Source organism: Mustela erminea, chromosome 7 (genome assembly GCF_009829155.1).
Source record: "Mustela erminea isolate mMusErm1 chromosome 7, mMusErm1.Pri, whole genome shotgun sequence".
Lineage (NCBI taxonomy): Eukaryota > Metazoa > Chordata > Mammalia > Carnivora > Mustelidae > Mustela > Mustela erminea.
In genome coordinates this window covers 135,739,990-135,764,743 of record NC_045620.1, presented here as the reverse complement: position 1 = coordinate 135,764,743, position 24,754 = coordinate 135,739,990, and the positions used below count along the sequence as shown (strand labels likewise).

At 38.0% G+C, this 24,754-nt stretch overlaps 1 protein-coding gene across 18 annotated transcripts in view; it reads right to left on the bottom strand.

Moving 5' to 3' along the window:
* Positions 1–210: 210 nt before the first annotated feature.
* Positions 211–24,754, bottom strand: part of KIDINS220 (kinase D interacting substrate 220) — a 96,004-nt gene continuing 71,460 nt past the window's right edge. For 3 of the 18 annotated variants that reach the window (XM_032353383.1, XM_032353385.1, XM_032353384.1), the window contains exons 25-32: positions 23,722–23,835; positions 22,901–22,957; positions 18,647–18,682; positions 16,959–16,991; positions 12,135–12,266; positions 10,188–10,286; positions 8,940–9,176; positions 3,365–6,343 (exon numbers count right to left, since the gene is read on the bottom strand). In XM_032353383.1, coding sequence (XP_032209274.1) covers positions 5,081–6,343; positions 8,940–9,176; positions 10,188–10,286; positions 12,135–12,266; positions 16,959–16,991; positions 18,647–18,682; positions 22,901–22,957; positions 23,722–23,835 — 1,971 coding nt within the window. In that variant the 3' untranslated portion in view covers positions 3,365–5,080. Of the gene's footprint in view, positions 1,656–3,364; positions 6,344–8,939; positions 9,177–10,187; positions 10,287–12,134; positions 12,267–16,958; positions 16,992–18,646; positions 18,683–22,900; positions 22,958–23,721; positions 23,836–24,754 lie in introns of those variants that run through there. The other 15 variants (XM_032353388.1, XM_032353389.1, XM_032353397.1 and 12 more) reach the window with 12 other exon arrangements.

Genomic DNA, 24,754 nt, shown 5'->3' with positions numbered 1-24,754 from the left:
CCCGGCCGCCGCGGCCCCGAGGTCCCCGCGCTAACCGAGTCCGAGGCTCGCTGTAAAAGCTGCTGGAGGTTCCGTCCCGTGTCGTCTGAAGAAGGCTTCGTGGCAAAGGCGGATAAATACATGACAACAGAAAAAAACTTAAGGTGGAAAGGAGCCAAAGAAGTCAGGTTAAAGGTAGAGGAAGAAAAACACAAAGAACTCAAAAAAAAGTAACTTTTTTAGGAACACAGAGAGTTTAATGTGCATTAACGAGAACAATATACAGCGTGTGCGGTCTCAGAGACATGCTGGCCGAAACACATGCTAGCAGCGGGGGCTGGAATTTTAAAAATAGCAATCTAACTTTTTATTAGGTATTTGACCAAGAAGATGCTAGAAGATACAAATGCCGGGTTATGTGGAGTTCATTGACATGCTTTTTGCTATACATTTGGGCTTTCATCTAGAATTTCATAAACAGAAAACTTCATTAAAACCAATTCAAACTTTACAACTACTAGGAAAGAAAACTGGCAGAGGTGAACATTTCTCTTCTCCAGCAACTGGTAGCAGGTTACTGAGTGGTAGGTAGTATCTTCTTGACCCCCTTAGGTTTGCTGAGGAAGCCGAGCGTGAGAAGCTAACCGAATTGTCACGAGAAATGGTCTAGTGGGCAGGGTACTAAGACCTAGAGCCCTTGTTGCCTTGAAAGAAAACAAGGTAAATAAGTATAAAATATATGTTAAAATTAGAAAATGATAGTGGGTAATCAAGACCATCTTAGTTATTTCAAACAGCTTCTTAATTTGAATAATATGGAGCATGTAACTCTAGATTTAAGAGTAGAGTGTCATTTATTCAAATTTTAATAATTCGATTTGATATATTATTTCACATTTTGTTAACTCCTGGCAAAACTAAGCAAGGGCTCCTGATGTCTATCACTGGTGTAAATAGCACTACAAAAACCATATTCAGCCTCAGAAAGTTCGGGACTTAAGCATGTTCTCTGTAAACAGATGAGTGCTGACGACACTCCCTGGGCACATTCAGAATACCATGTGCTGGGGGACAATCACACCGCCTTTACCCCACAGTATGGTGTAATTAACGTTTCTGCCAACTTTGGTCCTCACTCCTGTGAGATCAAATCATCGACATTTTCATGGGCTTTTTAAAGAGTTGTACTACTAAGAGTCTAGAAATAATTGTTCTTTCTTCTCCAGGACCCTTTTATATTCTTAAAAATTCTTTATTTTCTTAATGCCTCACTGTAATGGGAAATTCAGGGTGGAACTAATCATACAAGCCACCCATGTCCCATTTAGGAAGTACTCTGCTCTGAGTTCGAGTAAAGCCAAGTCAGTGAAACCTTTCGGCCACCCCAGGGACCAAGGCACAGCAGACTCAGGATGGTGTAAACCAAGACTGTGCTTTACTAGTAATTTGACTTACAAAGCTTTGGCTGTGAAGTGGTTCATTTCCAGCGATGATTTTAGATGTTCTTACTTAACTCTGTTTCTTAAAGCAGTAAGAATACAAATTCTCTAATTGGTGAAAATTGTGTCCAACAACTGGCTTAAAACTAGTTGACTTTGAAAACTAATTCTTTTACATACCTTAGTTTAAATTGGATCCTCTGAAGATGTATCTATTTCAAAGGCCGCATTTTCTTCCTAGACATGAAAGGGTTTAAAATTACGTAAGATTTTAACTTCTCTTTCTAGTTAATCAGTCTCAACCAAGGATTCTCAACCTTTCTGAAGTGCTGAACCATTAAAAGACCATCCAGTGTGGGCTCACTGTTATATATAAATTTCTATTTTTCAATTAATTTTCATAATTATGGCCTATGCTTGAAATTATGGGGTAGAGAAGGGTAGGCGCACCACCACCTGGAAATTAAAAATACCATCATTTCAAATAGCCCGCCCCAGGCTAGATAGCCCTCACCAGTAACCCCAAGCAAGAAGTTTCCCCGCCTGCTTCTTCCCTTCTGCCAAGTGTCAGCGTAAGTCTAGAAGAGCAGGTAGGGAATAAGGGAACCAAGATGTTCAGTCTTAAGTGTTTGCCAAAGTTAATTTTATCGCACCTTCCCTTTTACCTGCTTTTCCCTCAATGTCACTCATCCGCAAAGTGAAGGGGACAGTGACCTCTTTTCTGGGCAGTTGTGTTGATTTACTCAAGAGTGAGCCAGGAATTCAGAGATTTTTGAACTCGGGGATACTTCTAAATAGGCTGAGAATTCCTGGTGCAACCAAAAATTAAGTAGTCTTAAAACCTTTTAAGTTTAGTATTTTAGCCAGAAGAATAAAGAATTTAATTTCATTCAAACAGTATTTTCTAATGGTTAGTATTTGTAAGAAAAAAAAACATGATTAAAATGTATGTTACTGCAGCACTACAGCATGCAAATGATCTAAGGAGTTCTCAAGTTGAGAATTTCAGCAAATTTCTAAAATTACTTGGTTAGGCAATTAAAATTATTGACTGCTAAAACTTACATAATAAAATATAACACAAAAACAGATTTTCCCATCAATTTTGGAAATGTTGATTCAGTTACAAATGGTTAAATTTCCCAGAATTTGGGCGCTGACCTTACACCCTCAGCGCTGTGAAAATTGTATCAATTGAGAGATGCAATAGCTTCCTTCCATTTCCAGTCTCCCCTGCAGGAGGGCTGTACTCCTACCCACCACTCCACATGTCCAAGGTGAATGACTGGGCTTACTGTTCTGCTACGTGAACAGAACTACCCACGGCTTTCGGTGAAGGCAGAATGGTTTATAAAATATGGTAAAACTCTAAATGACCCAGAAGCGAAGGGACTGGCAAGATTAAAGCACCGATTTTCTTTTCTATCATGTTCCACCCAGCTTAAAGCAGAGTTTCATATATGTGAGGACCAGACTGAGCTATACAGTATAAATAGATACACACACACACACACACACACACACAGACATACAGATTCAAAGGGATGACGGTATGACTCAATACGCCATCTGGCTTGTCGACTTCTGTAACAGTGTGAGAAGGAAAACTTTTCCATACTGCTCATATAATAATTAAGTTGACATCCTCCCAGGATCTGGACGAGCTACTTCCTGCAGCTACAGAAATGCCTGGTGGAGTGTCGTGCTGTGGGGCACTAACGCCCCAGCACAGCACCGTTTAGGCTCAGGGACCGAGGAGCCAAGTTCCCTCCAAAGGACTAGTGGGGCAGCTCAGCACACGTCTGCCAGTTGTGCGACTGCTCCACAAACCTGAACATCTTTCACAAACTGTACACACATATGACAAAACAAACACACAAATTACTCTTTTATTTGTAATCAAATGTGAATCATCACTGTAGTGAATAAAAATTCATGAGTCAGAATAACATGCAATTTTTTTATTGTTCTCTAAATCTATTTGTACACTTAATACTCTAGTATTAACTTCACAAACAGCGTAAAGAATGTACGACAATGATATTAAGCTGCATCTACTCACCGGAAAAAGAACAAAATATTGCCTCTGAAATAATTACTAATTATACAATATTGTGAACTAAACCACTATAAATACTAAAATGTTAACATTTCAATATATAATGTCAATAACATCCTGCCTTAAATTGGTTATGGTTAAAAACATTTGTTAAAGTCATGCAAAATAAACACTTTAAGGAAATGTTAGATTATACTCAAACATCAAGACAATGAAACCCCAAACAGCAACTATTCAGCACAATGACTGGTCAACTAAATAATTTATTCAGTGTATTAATAAAAATCTATTAAGTGAAAACTTTGGGTAATTGCACATTCTACGATCTCACCATCTACGATCTTATCTGTGACTGAAGATATACTGCCAAAATTAATTCTACATAAATAGGCTATGTTAAAACAACAACAAAAAAATTCAATGCATGATGACAGGGTCCACTTCTAGTCCATATGATACTTAAATGTGGTCATTCTCTTAACCCTGCTAACAATAAATGCAAAGTCTCACCAGTTTTATCTGCTTTTTATCCTTACTTTGTTACATCTTAAAACTTCTTAAAAGTATATCCTTTTTTACGGTCCTCCTCTGGGGTTAGCATGCTAGTTTTGGAATAGATGAAGTAGATAATATACTCTACCCTGGTATAGAAGGCATAATTTAATTTCACTTGATTAAATATTTCCTTGTCTTTGTCAAGTGACACTGACCTTTCTGATGTAATTATCTCCTCATTCTCTTGACCCATGAGTATCAGAGCCTATTATTACCCGTGTCTTCCTGATTCTCCAGAGAAAGAATTCATGTTTTTCCCTCTCACTGCTAGGCTAAGAAAAGTTGGGTACATGATTTAAAAGAGTCACAGAAGAGACCAGCATGGGTTCTCAAGCTGGTGGATGGGGTGAGAGCCACGTCTGGGATGTGGAAGCCAGCATCCAGGTCCCAGGCAGGTTCTCAGCCCCTCCCCACGGGCCACTCTCCTAGCAGCTCGGAAAGGTCTCATCACTGGGTCTCTATTTTGAACACTATTCATTCACCTTCTTATCAGTTTTTAAAGCCCTTGTTAAACAATGTGTCTATTATATACAACACTGGTTCTCTATTTATGCAGTAGTCTCTGGGCTACTCTATAACCTATAAATTCTTATCTTTTACCTTCGAAGAGCAAAATTTGCTTCTGGTTCATCTAATACCATGTCTTCCTTTGAATATTTGATGAGTGAATGTTATCCAAAAGGGGTCTCTAGCTTTCCATTTTCTTTGGCAAATCATGCCCTTTCTATCTAATAAGATATTTCTAACCTATTTTTATACTTAGATCTTGTCTCAAAAATTTTTATGAGGTTGTGTGCCAATGCAAGTTCCAATAACAATAGTGAGTTTTTAAGCTTCTAATTACAAAGACAGTGGAGGCTGACTGATCCATCGCCCCTTCTTACACTTTCCTCTGTGTATAGTGTATGCTTCTTTTACCAAAGACCTTCCCGTTCATTATTTGTGAGTGAAGCGTACAAAGATGGCATGCACGGATGGCTTCACTATAAATGTGGGTCAATTTTGTCCCAGGGGTAGAGTAATACTATTCTGCTTTTGCTCATTTCTCTTAAAGAATGCTTTCTCTTTCCTCTCCAAAGCCTGTACTATCAGAAGAGGCCACTGCATGGAGCTCTGAAGAATCCTTGGAGAGCCTCGTGTAACTTGAACGCTGGCTTCGCTTATGCGTCATGCTTTTGAGGTTTTCATTCTGAATTGCAGCTGGGTTGGAACTGGAACCAGGCCTCAGAAGGACCTGGGAAGTCTCCCTCGTTCCTTCCATTTCATCAAAATTCTGATTGGATCTGTTGGCCGGCGCACTGTTGTTGTTCAGAGTCATGGTACTGGGTGTTCGGTTCAGGTTGTAGGCTTTCTGACACGCTGGCCAGTTTTCTTCAGGACTGCTGGCTATCAAGCTACATTCGGAAGGGCTTTTCTTGTCTTCAGAACAAATGGACATCCGAGCTATAACTGGATCTTGCAGGCCGCTCAGGCTATGTGGTATCCCCCGTTTTCCACTGTGGCTATCATCTTCGAGCTCAATGAGATTTGCCTTTTCAAGCTGGGAATCATCAGCCCCTTCATTGTGAAGAGAATGATTGGGAGAACTTTCACTGGATCTCACTCCTGAATCAGATGAGTCTTTTTTGTCAAGGAGGGCATCTGACAAATACTCTTTGGCTTTAATGAAGGTTCTGATCGGCTCAGCACTGTGTTCTGGAGACTTTGATACTCTCTCTACTTTCCCTTCCACTTTTTTATCTTTATCATCTTTGAGCAGTGGAGTATTATCTGACTCTTCCGTCCCAGATTCATCCTCATCACTTGGAAGTTTTTGATAGCGCAGCCCACCTCCCTTAAGCTTCAACTCTGTCTGGAAGAGGCTGGACCTTTCTGAGGACTTCTTGCCGGGGAGCAGCTTACTGCCTGACTGGTCAGACTTCTCATCTTCTTCCGTGATGGGATCCAGGGGTGAGGCATCATTAGTGGAAACCCCTGATGACGAATAATCTATAACATCTCCCCTCTTCATTAAGAACGACTTCCTTCCATCATCTTGCTTTGGTTCACTATCCTTCCCTTTCTCTGGTTCTAGATTAGAGTGAATGGAGCCCCCTGATGAACTCTGACCCATATAGTACGTGCTATGTGGAGAAGATCTGCCGCTAATTGTTGTGGAACCTGCACCCCCTTCTAACTGAGACATCTGAGCAATATATTCTCTATAGGCATCTCTATACTCGGCCTGCACCTTATCAGTAAGCTTTGAAATTTCAATACTGGAATCCTGGGAATTGAGACTCGAAAGACTTGGGGTTCTGCGAGTTTGTGACTGTGAAGACAGAAAAAAATAAATTTAAGATTTCAAATAAGCAAAAAAAAAAAAAAAAGGCATAATAAATATCAACTTAGGAAATATATATATACACTCGGAATTTTTAAAGTCCTCAAAATACCAAATTCTTTTAAAAGAATTCTACATAACACAGTTTAATAAAAGCTGTGATCTTATGGATAATTTTACTGTTATTAAAAAGCTTTATATAAATTTTAATAATGTTAGTTTATTTTTAATATTTAAAGGTATAATTAAAGGTTGTATTAACAAATAATCTTAGCACCTATTTTTATAATTTTAAACTTTTAGCTTTTATTTAAGGCAAAAGTCACCTTCATTGATAAAATACAAAAACTCCTCTTAGTAAAGACAAAGAAAACTAAAGGTATATTTCAAAAACAAAATACTCAAGTCTTCAATGTATGTAAAAAGAACCTTTCTCTGATGAGCACTGGTTATTGGATGGATGTGCTGAATCACTATATTGTGCACCTGAAACTAAATTACATTGTATGTTAACTAACTGGAATTTTAAAAAATTTTAAATAAAAAAAAAAGAATTATTCACTAAATATTCTTGAAATTAAAAAAAAGGAACCTTTCTCAACTTGTATGACATGTTTCTGTCAAATTTTAACTGAGTATGAAAATGTATTCTAAATGCCAAAAATAATAATTTAAAAAGAATAAAGTATAGGGAGCAACAGAAAAGACAAATACAGGATCCAAATGAACAGAAATGGAAGCCATGAGGCCAGCAGTTAGGTCCCAGTAAACAGAGAAATGAAGTATTCTTAAAAGTTTGATTTCCAATGTGAAGTTTCAGGATTTGAATTGCTTTAGATCTCAGAAAAGCTGATAAGGGAGGAGTAAAGAATACAGATTAGGAAAAAGAGAAGGGAAATGGAAGAAAAAGACCAAAAAAATTCTACAAAGGGATAATAGTGAAGGCTGAAGCAAAGAAGCAGAAATAAGGCCCAGAGTCTACCTCCCAAGGGGAGAAAATGGCCCGTCTCCTTGAGAAGGTCTCCTGCGAGTGGTTTCGGACTGTTCAGAGAGCGACCTCTCCACTCTCAAATGCAGTGTGTACACACCACTTCGGGGACCCCAGAGGTCTCAACAATTCTCATCAGAGCATCACAGGACGATGCCAGTGCCTCTCACTCTCGTTCCCACCAGTGTGTCCAGCGGGGCTTCCAGAGGCTCCATGATGTGTGAGGTCACAAGAGATTTAATGCAGAAGCAGATATGGGGGGAAGGGGGAGTCTGATTGCTTTCTATTAAGCCAGGCATCAAAGAGATTTGCAAAGCAATCCCATTTTCACTAAAGTTTGTCTTGTTTTGGAAGATATTCCCATTTCTCATAAAAATGCTATTTATCTTAACACGTAAGTGGTTTATTTTTAAATAAACTAGTAAGTATTTTTAAAGTTTCTCAGTTTTTATTTCTAACGTAATATACAGAATAAAATTTACATAAACAAAAGCCCTCTGGGGTCTTCAGTCACTTTCACAAGTACAAGGGGACTGCGATTACAAGACCATTGCAGAGCTGCGGCATGAACGGGAAGGCTAGGAGTTCCCAGGTCACGGGAGGAGATAAAAGTGTGGAAAAGCAGAGGAGAGATTTCTTATGGAATGCTAAAAGGAATCCCAGGGAAAAGAAAGGAAGCACTACTGCAGAAACACAAGGACAAAAGGGTCAAGTGTGAACTTATCTTCTTATAAAAGAAGGGAATTTTTTTCTCAGTCAGTTCCCAATTATAAAATAGTTTCCCAACATAAAGAAAAAGGCACCTAGTAACATACAAACATAATGACAATGACAAAAAAATGTTTTTAGTACCAAACCAAGCCCAACTGCCTTAAAACCGGTAGACCTACCAGGGGCTGCTTTCCCTAAACACGGCTCCCGTCAGCACCGCTTCACTGGAGCTACTAACTGAGTTTCCTCCCTGCCTTATCTCCTCTCTTTCCTGCATCCTACTCCATTTTCCCCTAGTTTATTTTTCTTATTTCCTCCTTACTCTTTCTCACATGTCTTTCACTTTCCTCTTTATACCTGATCCTCCTCTGGCTCTTGTCTGCTAAGAACATCCAAAGAAGAAACTCACCCATACCTGGTATCAGTCAACAGAAAGAAAATGAATATCCATGAACGCTGGGTATTGGTACTGAAAACCAGATGACACTGCTCAAAGGGATAATGTATGTGGCAATTTTCCAATACAGATGTATCTTAGCCACTGATGAATGAATTTAACAAGAAAACAGCAAGTGAAGCCTGAACTCTCACCAGCCTAAGCAAACCAGTCCAGTTCCCACTTCCTCTCCGTGCCATTACCCTAGTTTACTGCTTTGACAGTTCTTGCCAATTTCCAAACGTGTCTTTTGTTTTGTTTTGTTTTATTCACTGTCCTCTTCAGAAAAATACAGTTCCTTAAGAATAGGTTTGGAACCCTCTGTCTTGTTCCTGAAGTACTCATTAAGTACTTTCCGAATGACTACATAAATGCACCAACATATTCTCAGTGAATTAAAATCACCCTACTTCTCTTCGGGAATATGAAAAAAGACATTTAATAAATACCTGCCAACTTAGATTACTGTGACGTGGGGCACCTTCATCTAGGCCAAGTGTATTCAGTTCTTCGAAGCTGAAATTCAGTGTGTAGGGAGTTTGACTGGAAAGCTCGGTATGCGGCAATTCGTTGTGTGAAGAGCGACGAGCAGATTCACCGTGAGGAACTGGGCCACTGTTGTTTTCACTAAGTAAACGTGGGTCTTCAGGGACCACTTGGTTTTCCGCATTTCTCATTTCTAGTACCTTTAACAGAAGAAAAAAAATAACGTTAATATCCACACTGACAAATCACATTTTAGAAGCTTTAGAAATCATTTTTTAAAATAAAACATTATAAAGTTATTATAATGAAAATGAGAAAGCAGACTTCTGAGTTTCTAATGAATCTGAAATGTATCTGCTTATCTTTCATTTCAATTATACTAAAAGAAGTAATGGTAAAAGCATCATACACATAGCACACTCTAATTTGACCATTACGTTATTACTTTAGTTTAAAATTTAATTGGAGAATGAAACAGGATGCAACTGTAGTGTGTCAAAGAGAACCAAAGCTGGAGAGTAGCTAATGTGGTAAAAGCGTATTCTGATCAGAAACTACCACAGTGGGGGGAAAGAGACGTCAGGATAGAACAGGCCTCAATCCAGAAAGCAGCATGGACGAGAGGGCATTTATAGCAAGCTTTGGGGTGGGGGGTCTCTGGGTGGAAAATTGCTAGGAGGAAACATCAAGGTTAGGGGGAATTCTGGCTGAACCAACTTGACAGGACTCTTGCTGAAGGCAGGCCAGGGTGATCAGACATCAACTCCGGGGTGGTGGGGAATGAGGAGTTTCATCAGGGACCAAGGATGATCAGACAGTGAGCGCGGGGGGTTGTTTCTAAACTGACTTAACATGATCTTTGTTAAAACTGGGCGACGCAGGCCTAACAAGGACAGACACCAAAGTCGAGGCCTAGAGGCCTGGGGAGGCTGACTAGAGGCAGTTCAAAGAGAAAGCCTTCGTCAATGAAAGCATGGAGAATTGGCAGGTCACCTCTTTACCAAGGTTCCAGGTGAAATACCCAAAGAAAAGGTTGCCACGTGCTGCTGCATACATTGTGCATAACATAAAAAACAAGGGTTGTACTTAAGTGTAAAGTGCACTTGTTCCAGGTTTTTTAAAAATACATAAACATAGCAGTTTGGACCAGTAATGATAGCATTTGCCTCATACGATATTATAAATAATTCTATAAACATAAAATATCTTACTGTGCTTCTAAAAAGGTGCCAGTCCCCAAAGTTCATACTCATCTCTTTCTTCAGTTCATCAATGTTACACTGAGCTAACACACGGCCATTTATGTTCGCCTGAATAAAAATAAAGGCAAGTATAAAGACAAACAAAACAGGAGATATCTCAATTATTAGTGATTAAAAAGTACATTTACATTTAGTACTAAGAAAATCATTACAGACTAGAAAATACTGACCTAAACAAGGTTACTATCATGTGTATTAAAATAATAAGCCAACTTCCTTTGAACATCAGCTACTCTGTATTTTTCCAAGTGTCTTAGTCACACAAGTAAAGCAAGTCACTCTTCAGGGACAAGCCCAGAGCCAGCCCTCCCCGCGATTTCCAAAACTACCTATACTCTGTCATGGGCAATAAGCAAAACCATTAGTATTTCTCCTCTAGTCTCGTAAAATATGAGCAGGAATGAAGCTCCTGGAAGGGACAAAGACATCTGTCCTTACAAGTATGTCAGTCACAGACAAAGTTCTAAATGAAGTAAGCTCCGACAAGCCTCTTTATCAGTTCCATTAGATAACTTCGGCCATAAAGAATGTCCACCCACTAAGTCCCCAATTTATTAAATTCACCAAAAATTACTGTGTCACTATTGGGTCTAACTCTAATTTCTGCCAAAGGAGAAGAGATGGAATTTTCTTTATTAATAATAGGTGACTTGCTGATTTTACAAAATACAAAACCTGGCTTTGTTAACTGTGGTAAAATGATAGAATACTTGTGCTTAAAACTGATGCAATGTTCAGTCTCTGGGATAATTCTGAAGACATGAGTGTACACAGCAGGCCTGTGACAGAGGTCCTGCTGCAGAAACGCAAGGCAGTTCGCCACATTTAAGAGACCAGGTGCTAAGATGGGCCTCCAAAGCCAGGGCCTCAGGCAGAACTGAGTAGGAAGAAGATGCTGTCATAATGGAAACAAAATTGCCCAGGATTCAAACTGGAGGCCTCACCCTTTCCTGACACTACCCCAACTGCCTGAAGGAGTCAGGTTTGCACCTTGGAAAGGCGGTGCTTGATGCTTCCGCAAACCAGGATAAGCACTAACCACATCTGCAAGGAAACCAACATAAACGTACTTTTGTTTCCTAAACGTAGGTTGAGATTAGTAAAATGGTATCTATACATGCTCATAATTCTTTACAAAACTTTTCAGATGCCATTCTTTAAAGTATGCAAACATGAGAAGCTTATTCTTAATGTTCACTGTAGTTCTCTGCTAGGAAAAGCATAAAAAGCATACATAGTATTAGTATCTACTATAACAGGGACACAGCCTTGTACAATATGGGAAGCCTTCCCGAACCCCGGGCAACACTGTCCAACTTTGCAGTAGCTACTAGAAGGGCAAGAACAGGACCTAGGAAGAAAGAAACTTCCTCCAATGTGTTAGTCTTACAAACCAGACCAAATCTGATGTTCATCAGATGGAACATATTCATCAGTCCTATTAAGACATGAAAATAACAGTTTGGGGAAAATGAAGCAAGTGTGGCTTATTCTGATAATTATTAAGTCACAAATAAATAATGCATAAACAAATACCCCAAAAAAGCCTTGAAGGGTTCTGTGCTGCGCTCCAGAGACATGAGCTGCCGTGTCTCTAACTGCGAAGCTCCGCAGAGCTCTGTTCTTCCCACCACGGCATTTTGACTTACATTAGGTCATTTAAAAAATAACATTGTGATACGGCTACTTTATTTTCTTTTATCCATTTATAAACTGAGGAATAATAGGGCAATTTTAGGGTACAAAATAGTAAGAATCATGTTTCCATTTGGAGCGTTCCTATTCCAACAGAGAATCCAACTTTCAGAAGCTAAAACTGCAGCGTTCACCGTGCACGGAGCCCACCCCACACGCGCTCAGGCCCGCTTGGAGTGGGCAGGTAAATGTGTACATCACCTTTTTGATGGTTGCACAATACTGAGGCAGCATACTCTGGTCCAGCCCTTCTATTTGTTTCAGTTTCTCGCATACTGCATCCACATTCATTGAATTCAGTGATACCACTGCTCCTGAGGCTGGGCCTGACCCCTAGATGAGCCATGGAAGAGTACGTGTGAACAGCATTTAGTGCCGGATGCACGACGCACATGAGAGAGAAACACTCGTGGAGTTGCACAGTGAAGTACTCTGATTAATAACACATTTTCAGACTAAAGCTAAAAACAGCAAATGTGTGCAGTATGGGAAATGCCATTAAGGGATAGATTTAGCTACTGTTTTACTTTAAGGAGTAGCTTGTATTATAGCAAATATAGCCTGATCACAACCACTTTTCTAAGAAGACAAAACATTCCATGAATCAAGCACAGGCTAACTTATCAAATGTTTACAGCCTGACTACAGAAGAATAGGGTACAGCCCTTAAGGAGGGGGTTAAAAAAAAAAGGAACAAAGAGGGAAAATTACTGATGCCTATATTATAAAAATACAAAATGCAAAAATAAAATCTATGAAATAATTTTTAAGTGCCTATAGTAAACAGCTTTTTTTTTAAGATTTTATTTATTTATTTGACAGATAAAGATTACAAGTAAGCAGAGAGGCAGTCAGAGAGAGGAGGAAGCAGGTTCCCTGCTGAGCAGAGAGCCCGATGTGGGGTTTGATCCCAGGACCCTGGGATCATGACCTGAGCCGAAAGCAGAGGCTTTAACCCACTGAGCCACCCAGGCGTCCCTATAGTAAACAGCTTTAAATGTCTCTACGTACAGCTAAAGTTTTCAGATCCTGATCATATTTTACATCCAAGGAATTTAAAACTTCCCTTTAAGAATCTATACAATCGGGCTCTCTGCTCGGCAGGGAGCCTGCTTCCTCTCCTCTCTCTGCCTGCCTCTCTGCCTACTTGTGATCTCTGTCAAATAAATAAATAAAATCTTAAAAAAAAAAAAAAAAGAATCTATACAATAAGCATATAAACATAAAACAAATTACTTCTTAACACATGTAAAAGTAAATACAATCTATTGTATTTACCAAAATTTGGTCTCATTTAAAAGAAAAATCACAACAATAAATAATCTAGTATTTACTTAGAAGAAAACTGTTTTCGGAATGTGGTGACATACTACAGAAGTATTTGCCCCATGGTCCATTACATATGGACATTCACGGATATGGACACTGAGGTCTAATGAGGTTAAATTTTGGGTTCAAAGTCACAGAACAAATAGCTGGTTAGTAGAAGATTTGGGCCAGAAGCCTAACTTACCAGTTCTTAACAACTTCCTACTTTCCTTGTTCTAACGTCTATTCTTGAAAAGTTTAAAGAAACTAGAACCACAATGGACAGAAGACAAGCCAACGAGCATAGCAGGTAACGACAACGTTCCAAATGATCTGCCCTGTTTACCGTTCAATCTGATCTTAAAATAAGTAAAACTTATCCTATCCTCAAGGATGTGTAAATTTATATTTTCTATCTTTTACCATTAACAGGACAAAGGTACACCATAACACACCCCAAATGGCCTAGGAGCCAGTTGTTAAACTTTATTTGTAATGTGAAAGCATAAATGATACTGTCTTAAGAACTGATAAATAAATATATACACAAATAGTACATACAGAATGTACATCTGTATTACATATAAATACAGCTAGGGAATGAGACCATATTAAACAGGGAATTGTAGTATCAATTTTATGACAGGGAGTCTCAGCAAGTTTACAAGTATGAGACGGACCCAGAAAAGTACAGAAATTAATGACTTGGAATATCCTGTACCAAACACCTTCAGTCATAGTTTGTTTTTAATGAAATATAAATTTTAAATATGCCATGTATTATATGGTCCAAGCTACGCTGCTTCAAAAATACTAATAGCAAAACATTAGTATTTCCATAATTCAGTTTTCATATCCCTAATCATAGTTCGATTTTCTGCCTGAATGATATAGCCAATATTCAAGGTATAATTCCTCAGTATCTACAATGGAAATTTAAAATCCTTTGTAAGAATTTTTAATAACCAAACTTGTTTTATCTTCCTTTCCTTTAAACAGCTTTATTGAGTTATAATTCACATACCCACATACACTTTTAAAGTGTATGATTCAATAGTTTTTAGTATATTTGCATAGTTATAAAACCATCACCACAATTCATTTTATGACATTTTCACGTCCCTAAAACGAAATGCCTGTCTCCAGTAGCATTCATTCTCCATCCCTCCAACATCCACTCCCAGCCTCTGTCAACCAGGGAATCTTTCTGTCTCCAGACTTGCCTGTTCTGGACATTTTCTATAAACGGAGCCATACAACATGTGGCATTTTATGTCTGGCTTCCTTCATGTAGGATAATGTCAAGGTTCAGCCATGTGATAGCATGTACTAGCACATCATTCTTTGTACTGCTGAATAATATTTATCCTTTAAATGATCTTTAATACTGCCCTCCAAATATTCTCATTCCTCAACCTGTCTCTTCTCTCTGGATACATTTCTACTTTAGATATTCTTCATTCAAAAACAACAAATGGGGGCACCTGGGTGGCTCAGTGGGTTAAGCCGCTGCCTTCGGCTCGGGTCATGATCTCAGGGTCCTGGGATCGAGTCCCGCATCGGGCTCCTGCTCGGCAGGCAGCCTGCTTCTCTCTCTCTCTCTCTCTCTCTCTCTCTGCCTGCCTCTCTGCCTACTTGTGATCTCTCTCTGTCAAATAAAAAAAAAAAAAAAAACAAACAAAAAAAAAACAAATGAACAGTTTGATCACCAAAATAATTATCATACTGGATTATAACTTATCCTATATAGAATGAGTCCATAATGATGTAAAGAAATAACTGAATAAGTGGAAACAGATAATTGAATAAATGAAGAAGGAAAGACAGCTTTTCCTTATGAAGGAGTTGGATTAATAAATGTGGAAGGAAACAGAAAGTTACCATGAAGAAACCACCACACTCATAGCGGTTGTACATAAGATACCTCAACGTGTACTAAAATTATTGCGTAAAAGTATAAGCAGAAACAGGTTATTTGCAGAGTGTCAAAGTATCGCTCTCAAGATGTTTATTCATTACAAAGGAGAAAGTAAAACTTCACAGTGTTGAAATCTGGCAGACGCCACCTTAGCCAAGTGATTAAGGTCAGCATTACCAGTGGTAAGACGCAGCCCAGCACTAGTAAGGACGTGCGGAGAAGGGCATCACATCATTCCTGTGGGACTCTTATGAGAGGTAATAAAACCTCCAGAAGACAAACCCAAGTAGAGGAAGAGTCTGCAGAACACCTGACCAGGATGCTTGAAGAGTGGTTAATTAAGGTCACGAAAGACAAGGAAGGACCAAGGGATTGTCACAGACCAGAGAACTCTAAGAAGTAATTAGCACCAAACACCCCTGGATTGGATCTTGGATCCGAAAAATGACATTAGTGGAAAAAATGGGTGAAATTCAAGTAAAATCTATAGTTAGTCAACATAATCGTGCCACTTTAATTTCTGCTCTTGAACAGTATACTAGTTATGAAAGATGTTAACATCAAGAGTACTATTTTCGTACCTTTTCTAAGTTTAAAATTATTTTAAAGTAAAGTTTTTTTTTTAAATCCCCAAAAAACTCTATTTCTGACAGCGCTGAAAAGGAAAAGTATAATAGGCGTAGAATAAATTAACTCTGCCAGCTTAAGAGAAATGTAAACTTTTAGAGTATCTTATTTCCACAGGGAATCGGGGAACTCCGCAAGAGAGACCTGCTGACTGATACTACTCTCGTCCTTTGAAAGAGAAAGCTCCATATAACTTTAAAAGACTTGTACTTTATCAATTATTTGAAAACATAACTTCTCAAAAAAGAAAAAAAAACACAATTTATCATTGGGGATTATGTAGAAAATATATATTCCCTGAATGACTTAAAGTTTTATAAGACAGACAAACAGGAACATATCTAAGATCCCTGTAATTCCATCAAAACTATCGTCTGACTCTTGATTAGATTTAAGTAGGGCTATATCAAGATAAAGAGTAAATTATCAATAAATTAAAATATGTTATAATATGCTTCTTTGAGTAGGAGAACTGGTAATTATCTGCTAGGTCTTTCCTCAAGTAATCACATATAATACAACTATTCTGAAACCAAATCAACCTCAGTAACCAAAATAATGATTTTTGGGTGGAAATCTCATCAAAGGAAGGTGAAAGAGTAAAAAAGTGATAAGAAAAAAAGCATACTTAATAATTCAACAGGTAAATTACTAATTATATTACTCTGACAATACAAAGACTGGTAAAATACATTCAAGTTTATCATGCATTCTTACTTGAAATATACTGCTCTAAGTCTAGAACAGATCATTTCAGCAAATAACAATTTATTTTTTAAAAATTTCTAATGTAGATATTTGAATACAGAAGATGTTAGTTTGTTTAAACTGTTAAATATAAACTTCAAAATGCATACAAATCAGAATTTCTTCAGGAAAAAGCAAAGATAACAAAACAGACTAGAATTACCTTGATATAAGTGTATTGTTTTATATTGTAAGTAGATTATAACTACACTCGGAAACATTCCCATTTTGGTAAATTTATGAAATAAGCTTAGAATTGGTTAGCCAGAATGAGTGCCATGCAAAGGCTGAAAGCAGCTATTAAAATAAACCCAAGGCACTGAAATAAGCACAGATTTATCAACAGCCCAGCGTGAAAGTGCCAATGATTGCTTCTAATAGTCTAATAAGAAACGTGAGTAAGATTTCACTGAAAATTTCTGTACCTGTCTTTGTTTGTTAAACCCAGAGTCACACGGCTTTAAGGAAGGAATAAAACAGAATGAAGGAAACGAGCTTAAGTAAAACATCAAACAGGCACATATAATAAACACAGGCAGCACGCTTGTCATTCCTCAGACTTTCATGGCTTTGAACACACCACTTCTGCAGCAGCACAGGGCAAGGAACACACGCAGGCGTGCACGTGCGCGCACACACACACACACACATATAGTAGTTTAATGTCATTAAGATGTGCTTGGTAACTTGATCATTGTACTCTCAAAATTCATAGTCTTCCCATTAAACGAATGATGCATGGGCCATACATTCAACAATAAACCTGAGTAAATAAAACTTGCTCTAAAAGTCAGTTTTTCTACCACATACCAACATAAAATTAACATTTAAATATTCTGATTAAAACACTACAGCTAAAGTTAACCAATTTAATAAGAATACAAGCACTTGGAATTCACATGATCACTTTATAAAATGAGCTGTTATCTAGCCACCCTACACTTAATGCTCAGAAACATACTTTTCATACTTGGGTTTTGTTTCATTGGGCATTTGGCACATGAGAGATGCATTAAAACACCATCTGAAAAGAAAGGCCTTAACAGCCTTATGGCTTTATGCTATATTGGCGAAAAATATCTGCATACCATGATTAACATAACTAATTTTAGTGATAGAGATTTTTTAAAAGCTCCAATTCAAAGCAGATGCCATTTTTCTGTACCCATTAGGCACGGAATTAGGTACCCACTAGTCTGGTGGCAAAAACTGTTCAATAGTTAAACTGATCTACAGAGGACTGACAATATTGATTCAAAATTAGTTTCCAATATTGGGTTTTTTAAATCAGTATGACTATTTTTATTTTATTTTCTTATTGTTATGTGAGTCACCATACAGTACATCAGTTTTTGATGCAGTGTTCCATGAGTCAGTTTCAGTAAAGGACAGGGCTTTGCTGTTTGCTAGCCTAATGTCAGATGTTCTCCTTGTGACCTACTCAGTATCTGCTGTACCTAATGGAAACCTTGCTTTCTAATTTACCTCATAAATAGGATTTGCAGAAAGTTACCACATATCTCTGTATTTGTGAAGCCTTGAAAAAAATATCAAAAAGGAGTCCTATGAAATGCCAGCTTAGTCTAAGATACTAGAAACACAAAAGAAAGCTATTGTAAACCTAGTTAGAAAATGTAACTTATTCTTCAAATTACATGAGAAATAATAATGAGGTCAAAGTTGACAGACGAGGCTTAACCTACCTTTTAGGGCAATCTTAAAAAAAAAGTACTAAAACTGCAATGAATGTGATTGTGTTATTTTTGAACTCTAATTGTACTCAGGATGTCTGTGATCTCGTTACTGCAATATATTTCTGTGGGAATCTCTCCATCAATTTCGTGCCGTTTATTAATTGCTTAGGGAGAAAAGTTTTCTTGAGTTTGAGGCTGGCACAAAGACTTTCAAGCCCAAAGTGCACACAATTTTTCACTATATCATGAAAGTAAAAATAAGTTAATACTTTTCCATACTGAAAAAGAATAATAAAAATACATTTCTAATATACTTTAGAAAGTGTGAATGACCCTGAGAAAAGCCACTGAGAGGTGGCCGCGAGTGTGTGTCCGGATCCTAGACCCTGAACAAAACCTAGAACGAGCCCATTTCTTACCCAAGGCATCTTTAACTTTCTCGTCCAACTCTGCTCCTGAACAATGAGAAACAGCTTGATTTGGATATACATTTGTTTGTAAACAGGTTAAAAGTTCTAAGCCAGTGGTGGAAATAAAAATTATCTACAGTTCAGCCCCATCTTTTTTTACTTTACTTTTTCTTCTTTTTGCTTACTTATAGCTACTCTGCCAACTGCATCCAGTTTCATGAAAACCAAGACCTTCATTTTTAATACCTTTATTAATTCATCAATTTTCATTGATCTCTAGCAGCACATGGGAAATAAGGATACTGTCATTAATTCTGTCTTTGCACTTCTGAAGTTCTTCACAATAATACTGAGTACTAATTCTTTTCATGCCTTTTTTAAAAATTAACTAATTTTTTAAAGATTTTATTTACTTATTTGCCAGAGAGAGAGTGCACAAGCAGGGGGAGCAGCAGGCAGAGGGAGAAACAGGCTCCCCGCTGAGCAGGGAACCCAATGTGGGGCTCAATCCCAGGACCCTGAGATCAGGACCTGAGCCGAAGGCAGATGCCTAACCGACTAAGCCACCCAGGTGCCCCAATTTTTCATGACTTTTCAATGTGGTATGTAAATGATCTAAATACAGCTGCCTGAAGGTATCAAGTAAATCCATGGCACAGAAACCTGAGAATGACTGACTTCGGAGCCCAGAGAATCCCCTTGGCAGCCTTTGAACCCAAAGGCTCAATGTGGGCAGGAGTCTCATCAGTTTTGTCCTCTGCTGTGTCCCATCAGGATGGTGCCCGGTAGACACTCAACAGATCTGTTGAGCCAGTAAGTGATCACACAGGGACCTGTAGAACTCAGCACTAAGTAATTCAAGGACAGATAAGAAGGAAAGAAATGCTGCATCGTTCCTGCTTTTGAAGGACTGCTTTTCAGAGAAATACAGTTTCCACCCTGAGCAGCAGACCTTAGATAAAAACCGACTCCAGTACTGCTAAGAGCAACTCTGAAAGACCATACCAAAATGCCACGGAGGCTCCCTGGCCTGAGAGAAGCCCTCCCCACTGCGTCTTCCCCTTCATGGTCACAGATGCTCGGATGCCATTATTTCTAGCGGGACCTGGACTGAAAGAAAGCACAGGTACCATGCACATTCCCTGGAAAGCAGACACAACTTTAAAGTATTTGGAGCACTCAGATAGCCCAGAAATCCTTCTAAATTCTAAGAAAGCAAACCAACAGAAGCATCAGCAGATGAAAGGCAGAGTTAACCCACACTGGTGTATCTGTACACTACTCCTACTACTAAGACAGGTAATTTAACATGAAACACTTTTAGTTCGAGTCTTTAAAGCTCCATAAAATTTGGCCTTGGTGTAGTAATAATAATAATAATTAAGTCTTGAAAGTGTCCTAAGGTTGAGTAATCCTTACATCAGACCTATGTGGTAGGTCTGCTTTTTCCAGATGAGGAAGTTGGGCATTGAGGAGGTTAAGTAATTTGTCCAAGGCAAAGCGCTAGCCACCAGGGTAGGGTCTGTGGGACTTCAGATGGAACACCTGGCTAAGGCACGCTGAGTGTTAACAGGGGCAAAGAAAGCAGGACAGTCTGAGGAAGGGGCTGTGACACGGGCATGTGGCTCCGGCCCCACATGGGGCACTCCCCTCCTGTGCACCTCAGACAAGTCTCTCAGACCCAGTCCGGAAAGTTCTGCACTGTGGAGCTGAATGAGGCCACGGGTCCTAGTGCTCCTGCAGCCCCTCAAAAGGGAAGGCAAGTCCAGGGTGGGGGCCACACCTGCACTTTTACTGGTTTTATGAACTAGAGTTCTACTTAGTATTTCATTTCTGAAAAAAACTTCTCTGCTTTCAAAGTTTGAAAACCACAGTCCCTTCGAGCTCTGATTTCTGCGGAACATATCTTGGGTCCAGTGTTAATCTTCCTCCCCAGTTTTGTAAGATTTGGCATGTATTTTCTCTACATACAATTGTTTTTTAAAGTTAGCATAGAGTCTTGTATTTTACCTCTTCACTGTTGTGAGACACCCAGACATGCCTGTAACTTACGTGGAAGGCCTTGGCTGGCCTTCACAAGCTATACTCACGACAATGTTCCTTAATGTGAGAAAACCCAATTGTTTTATTAGAATCTGCTTTTTAAAGGTTTATCAGAATTCCCTGTGGTAAAAAAAGATGGGACCACTTATGTTGAAAATAACAGTTGGTTAACTCGTTATGGTCTTCCTCTTATTGGTGGTATTGTTTATTTATTTTTACTCATTACTCTGTGTCTGTAATGACAATTCATCCAAAAGTGTTTGTGTAGCTCCTGACTTATCTATAAGCAGCTCTTGTCATCAGCTGGTGCATATGGGAGGACAGTTGAATGAGCAAACAGACTTGCCCCAGAACTCTATTATCTCAGAAATACAAAACTTTCTACCACAGGACTGGAAAGCCATATGAGCCCCAAAGGGGTAAATAATTTTTATATTAACTACTTCTGTGTTGGTTCAGCTATAAAAATCCTAGACAATGTTTCCAATACAGATACTTCACATTTCCACCACTGCTTTTGATTTGGGTTTGAACTAAGTGTCTATTTTTACTAGTCTTCTACCAAACAAATTTTACATGCTATTGTCATTGTTAATTTCTTAAAAGCAAAGAAAGCTTGGTAAGCATTTATTATTCACTAAGCCAATCACAAACTATCTTTTAATATTAAAAGGAGAGCAAATAGTACAGTTATTTCACTAAACAAAGGCACTAATATATGCAGAGCACCTTTATCCTTTGTTATTGGGTTTCTAAACACATCACAAGAATTGCATTATTTCCTCTTCCCCAAAAACTCATTTCAAATTTGCTTAATGCTCCTTCACTGGTCCCTGAAAGAAACTACAGATATCTTCTAATTACAAGTGTTTGTCCACATACTCAAGCATAGGAATAGCTACTATTTTAGCATGTCTGTGTCATTAAGGCCAATCAAATTCTTCACAGTATCTGATTTTCATCAAAAGTTTGCTAAGGAATTTTAGCTTAGAGAATTGCATTACATGCATGAATGTGTGTATGAAGGGCTCTCTGACTAAAGTAAAAGTCATTCTTGCATATAGTGGCAATGATCCACGCATTAAAGATTCCCCCAACACCCAAATAGAATTATTATGGTTTATTGTGTCTATTATTCCTGGATAATTGGAGTCACTCAAACACTTCAGCTGAAATGTTAATGACTTAAAAGGAATCATCAACTCCTCAATGAAAACACCAAGATGGTTCTCTTTCCTCTCTTACTAACATTAACTCAAAGAAAATTAAAGTTAAAAAACTACTGCCTACCCAAATGCATGTTTTAAGTTCAAAGTTAAGGATAAGCTCAGGATGTAGTATTTCCCCCACGTTAATTCTAACTGTCAAGCCACACGTTAGCAGAGCTCTAGATTAAACTGATCATGTCCACGTGGGCATAACATTCTGCAAATAAATCAAAAGAAGGTAAAATACAAACGGGGTTCCTAAATTCCATATTGAGTAAATGAAGATTTTAAGGCTCATCACATTAAACATATTTCTTATTAAATACAAAGTCTTGAATAACAAATATACGGAATGATTTCCCATACAATTTTTTTTAAGAAACCCCACTTTAAGGTGTTGGCCCAAAAAGGTTTAAATAATTCCCTTTACATAATAAACTACCTGTTTACCTAGCAATTTTATTTTAATAAAAATACAGGTCAAGAAAAATAGCACTACATTCACACTGGGGTTTCACAAACTGTGGACACCCAGATTAAGACTGAGTCACTACAGATGCATTCTGGTCTACACCACCGAGCTTCTAATGTCCTTTGTGGCCTTGAGGGTGATTTTGGATACTTTCAAAAGTATTCCACGTGTGCAGTACCAACTGTAGGCTTAAGAAAAATAATCAAAGGTGAAAATACTGCTCAACACTAGGGAACATATGCCACCAACTGACTGCTCCTGAAGGCTGCTAGAAAAATCCTGCCCTTGGACAATAAAAAAAGAGCCCATCCCACGTCATTGAAAAAGGGGGAAAACTGGAGGAAATAAAGGGTAAAAAGTTAAACATTAGCTTTTCAATTAATCCATGAACTATAACGATTAGTATCAGCTACTCTACGCTAGCGGCCACAACAGCACAGACGCAGAGTTAGGGGACTGCTGTCACCACAACTAGGACAGTTGTTATGGCTGCAGAAGCGAGGACAGGCTCGTGTTCCCACCACAAGACTACTCCGTTACCCGCAAGGAGTCTGTGGGTGAAGGAAGCCCCTCAGCAGCATCCTCCTTGATAACCTCCTAACAACACAAAACAAGAGCGTGGGTGAAAGGTGAGGGGGCAAACTAGGACGACGAATGAACACGATGCTGACATGATCACAGACGACACTGAAACCTGGCTGTGAGTCGATTCCCCTAGTGACACTTAAATTTGAAATAACAGTTTAAGTTCTATAGCTTTTACCTTCTAATGTATAAAAATATATTAACAAGAAATTTCTTTTTGTGAATTGTTAAACTAAGCTGACCATCAGGAACACATAATATTTTACAATGTATTTTGTTTTGGATTAGATTCAATCATACGTTTAAGTAATTCCCTAATTCTATTTAGTTTCTGCTTTAATTTAAAATGCTCTTCCAATATACCCTCGAATTTTTATACCATAGGGCTAACATACATACATATATATAAATATATATATACACACACACACACACAGATACTATGTATGTATATTTTTGTAAAAAGATATTAGAAATTAGCAAATGTAAAGGTTTAGTTTTTAGAGTTTTGGTAACAGACACTGCACTCTAAGCCAGAAACTCTGGTTGTAAACAGCTCAACATTTATTCACTAAGGTCGCTAGTCATTTTCCTTCCATAGACATTTTCCAGAAATGAAAACAAAATACATTTTATGTTAGTAATAGCTTATCTGTCTTAAGATTATTTATAAAGTAAGTTGCATTCTTTTGTTACAGAAAGGAAATAACCAAACTTCTACTGCTGTCTGTGTGTCTTATTAGATTAATACTTTAGTTACCCTTTTTAATACTTACTAGGCCATTGCTCTGATCTCTGGGCAAATTCGTTTTTACTGATGGACGTGAGATGAGGTGTTGGGAGCTGCCAGGGTAATACCTTGGCGTGTAAAGGTAGGGGGCAAAGAATGGCTATGGAAAAAACACGTAACAAAAGAAGGGGATAAACAATTACAGAAATCAAAGTGTGATGAGATTTATCAAATGAAACTAACCAATAAAACACAACTCCAAATTTTTAATAATGCAAGTGACAAAACAAAAGAAAAAGAGCCTTGCTTATAGTCTCTAAGATAGCAAACCCAAATTTGAGACCCAGTATTTAAATTTTCATATTGTTGATTTAATATAAGGTTTTTTAAGCAACTAAACTTTTACACCTTACAGTCTGACAAGAGTTTCTCCTTAACATTTTTATGGGCTTACCACGTATCAGTTCCTAAGTGACTTACAAATATTAACTCACAATTTACTTAACAACAACAAAAATAAGCAAAATGGACTCTTAATACCATTCTTTTCAAAAAAAGATTAGCCTTAAGAAAGACAAAGAAAGTCTTAATATATATGAGAACACCCTAGCATGGATTCCAGGAATATTATTACTCTAAGTTCCCAGGGCTTACTTTATATTCTATGCCCTAGAGTGTATCTCCTAAATAAGGTGTATTTTTTAAATGGGGAATCCATTGTTTAGCGAGATTTATAACTCCGGCATTTATTTGTAGCCAACTTCACATAAACAGGAGATATCAGATTATATGCGCTAAACATAAAGATTAAAACTCATTAAGCTTCATTACACTAAAATAACATCTTCCCATACCTTTTTACTGCTGCCATTTAAGAAAATTATTCCCCCTTTTAACTTTCAGACTAAGAACCTCAAATAACTAGAACAAAAAATAACTAGATCTAAAAAGATGAGAAAATGCTAAGTGTTTTTAAAATGATAAAACACTCTTAAAGCATCACATCAGCCTGATGGTATGGTAAATTAAAAAAATAAATAAATTTCTTGGTTTCAAAACCTCAACTGTCATCTACCGAT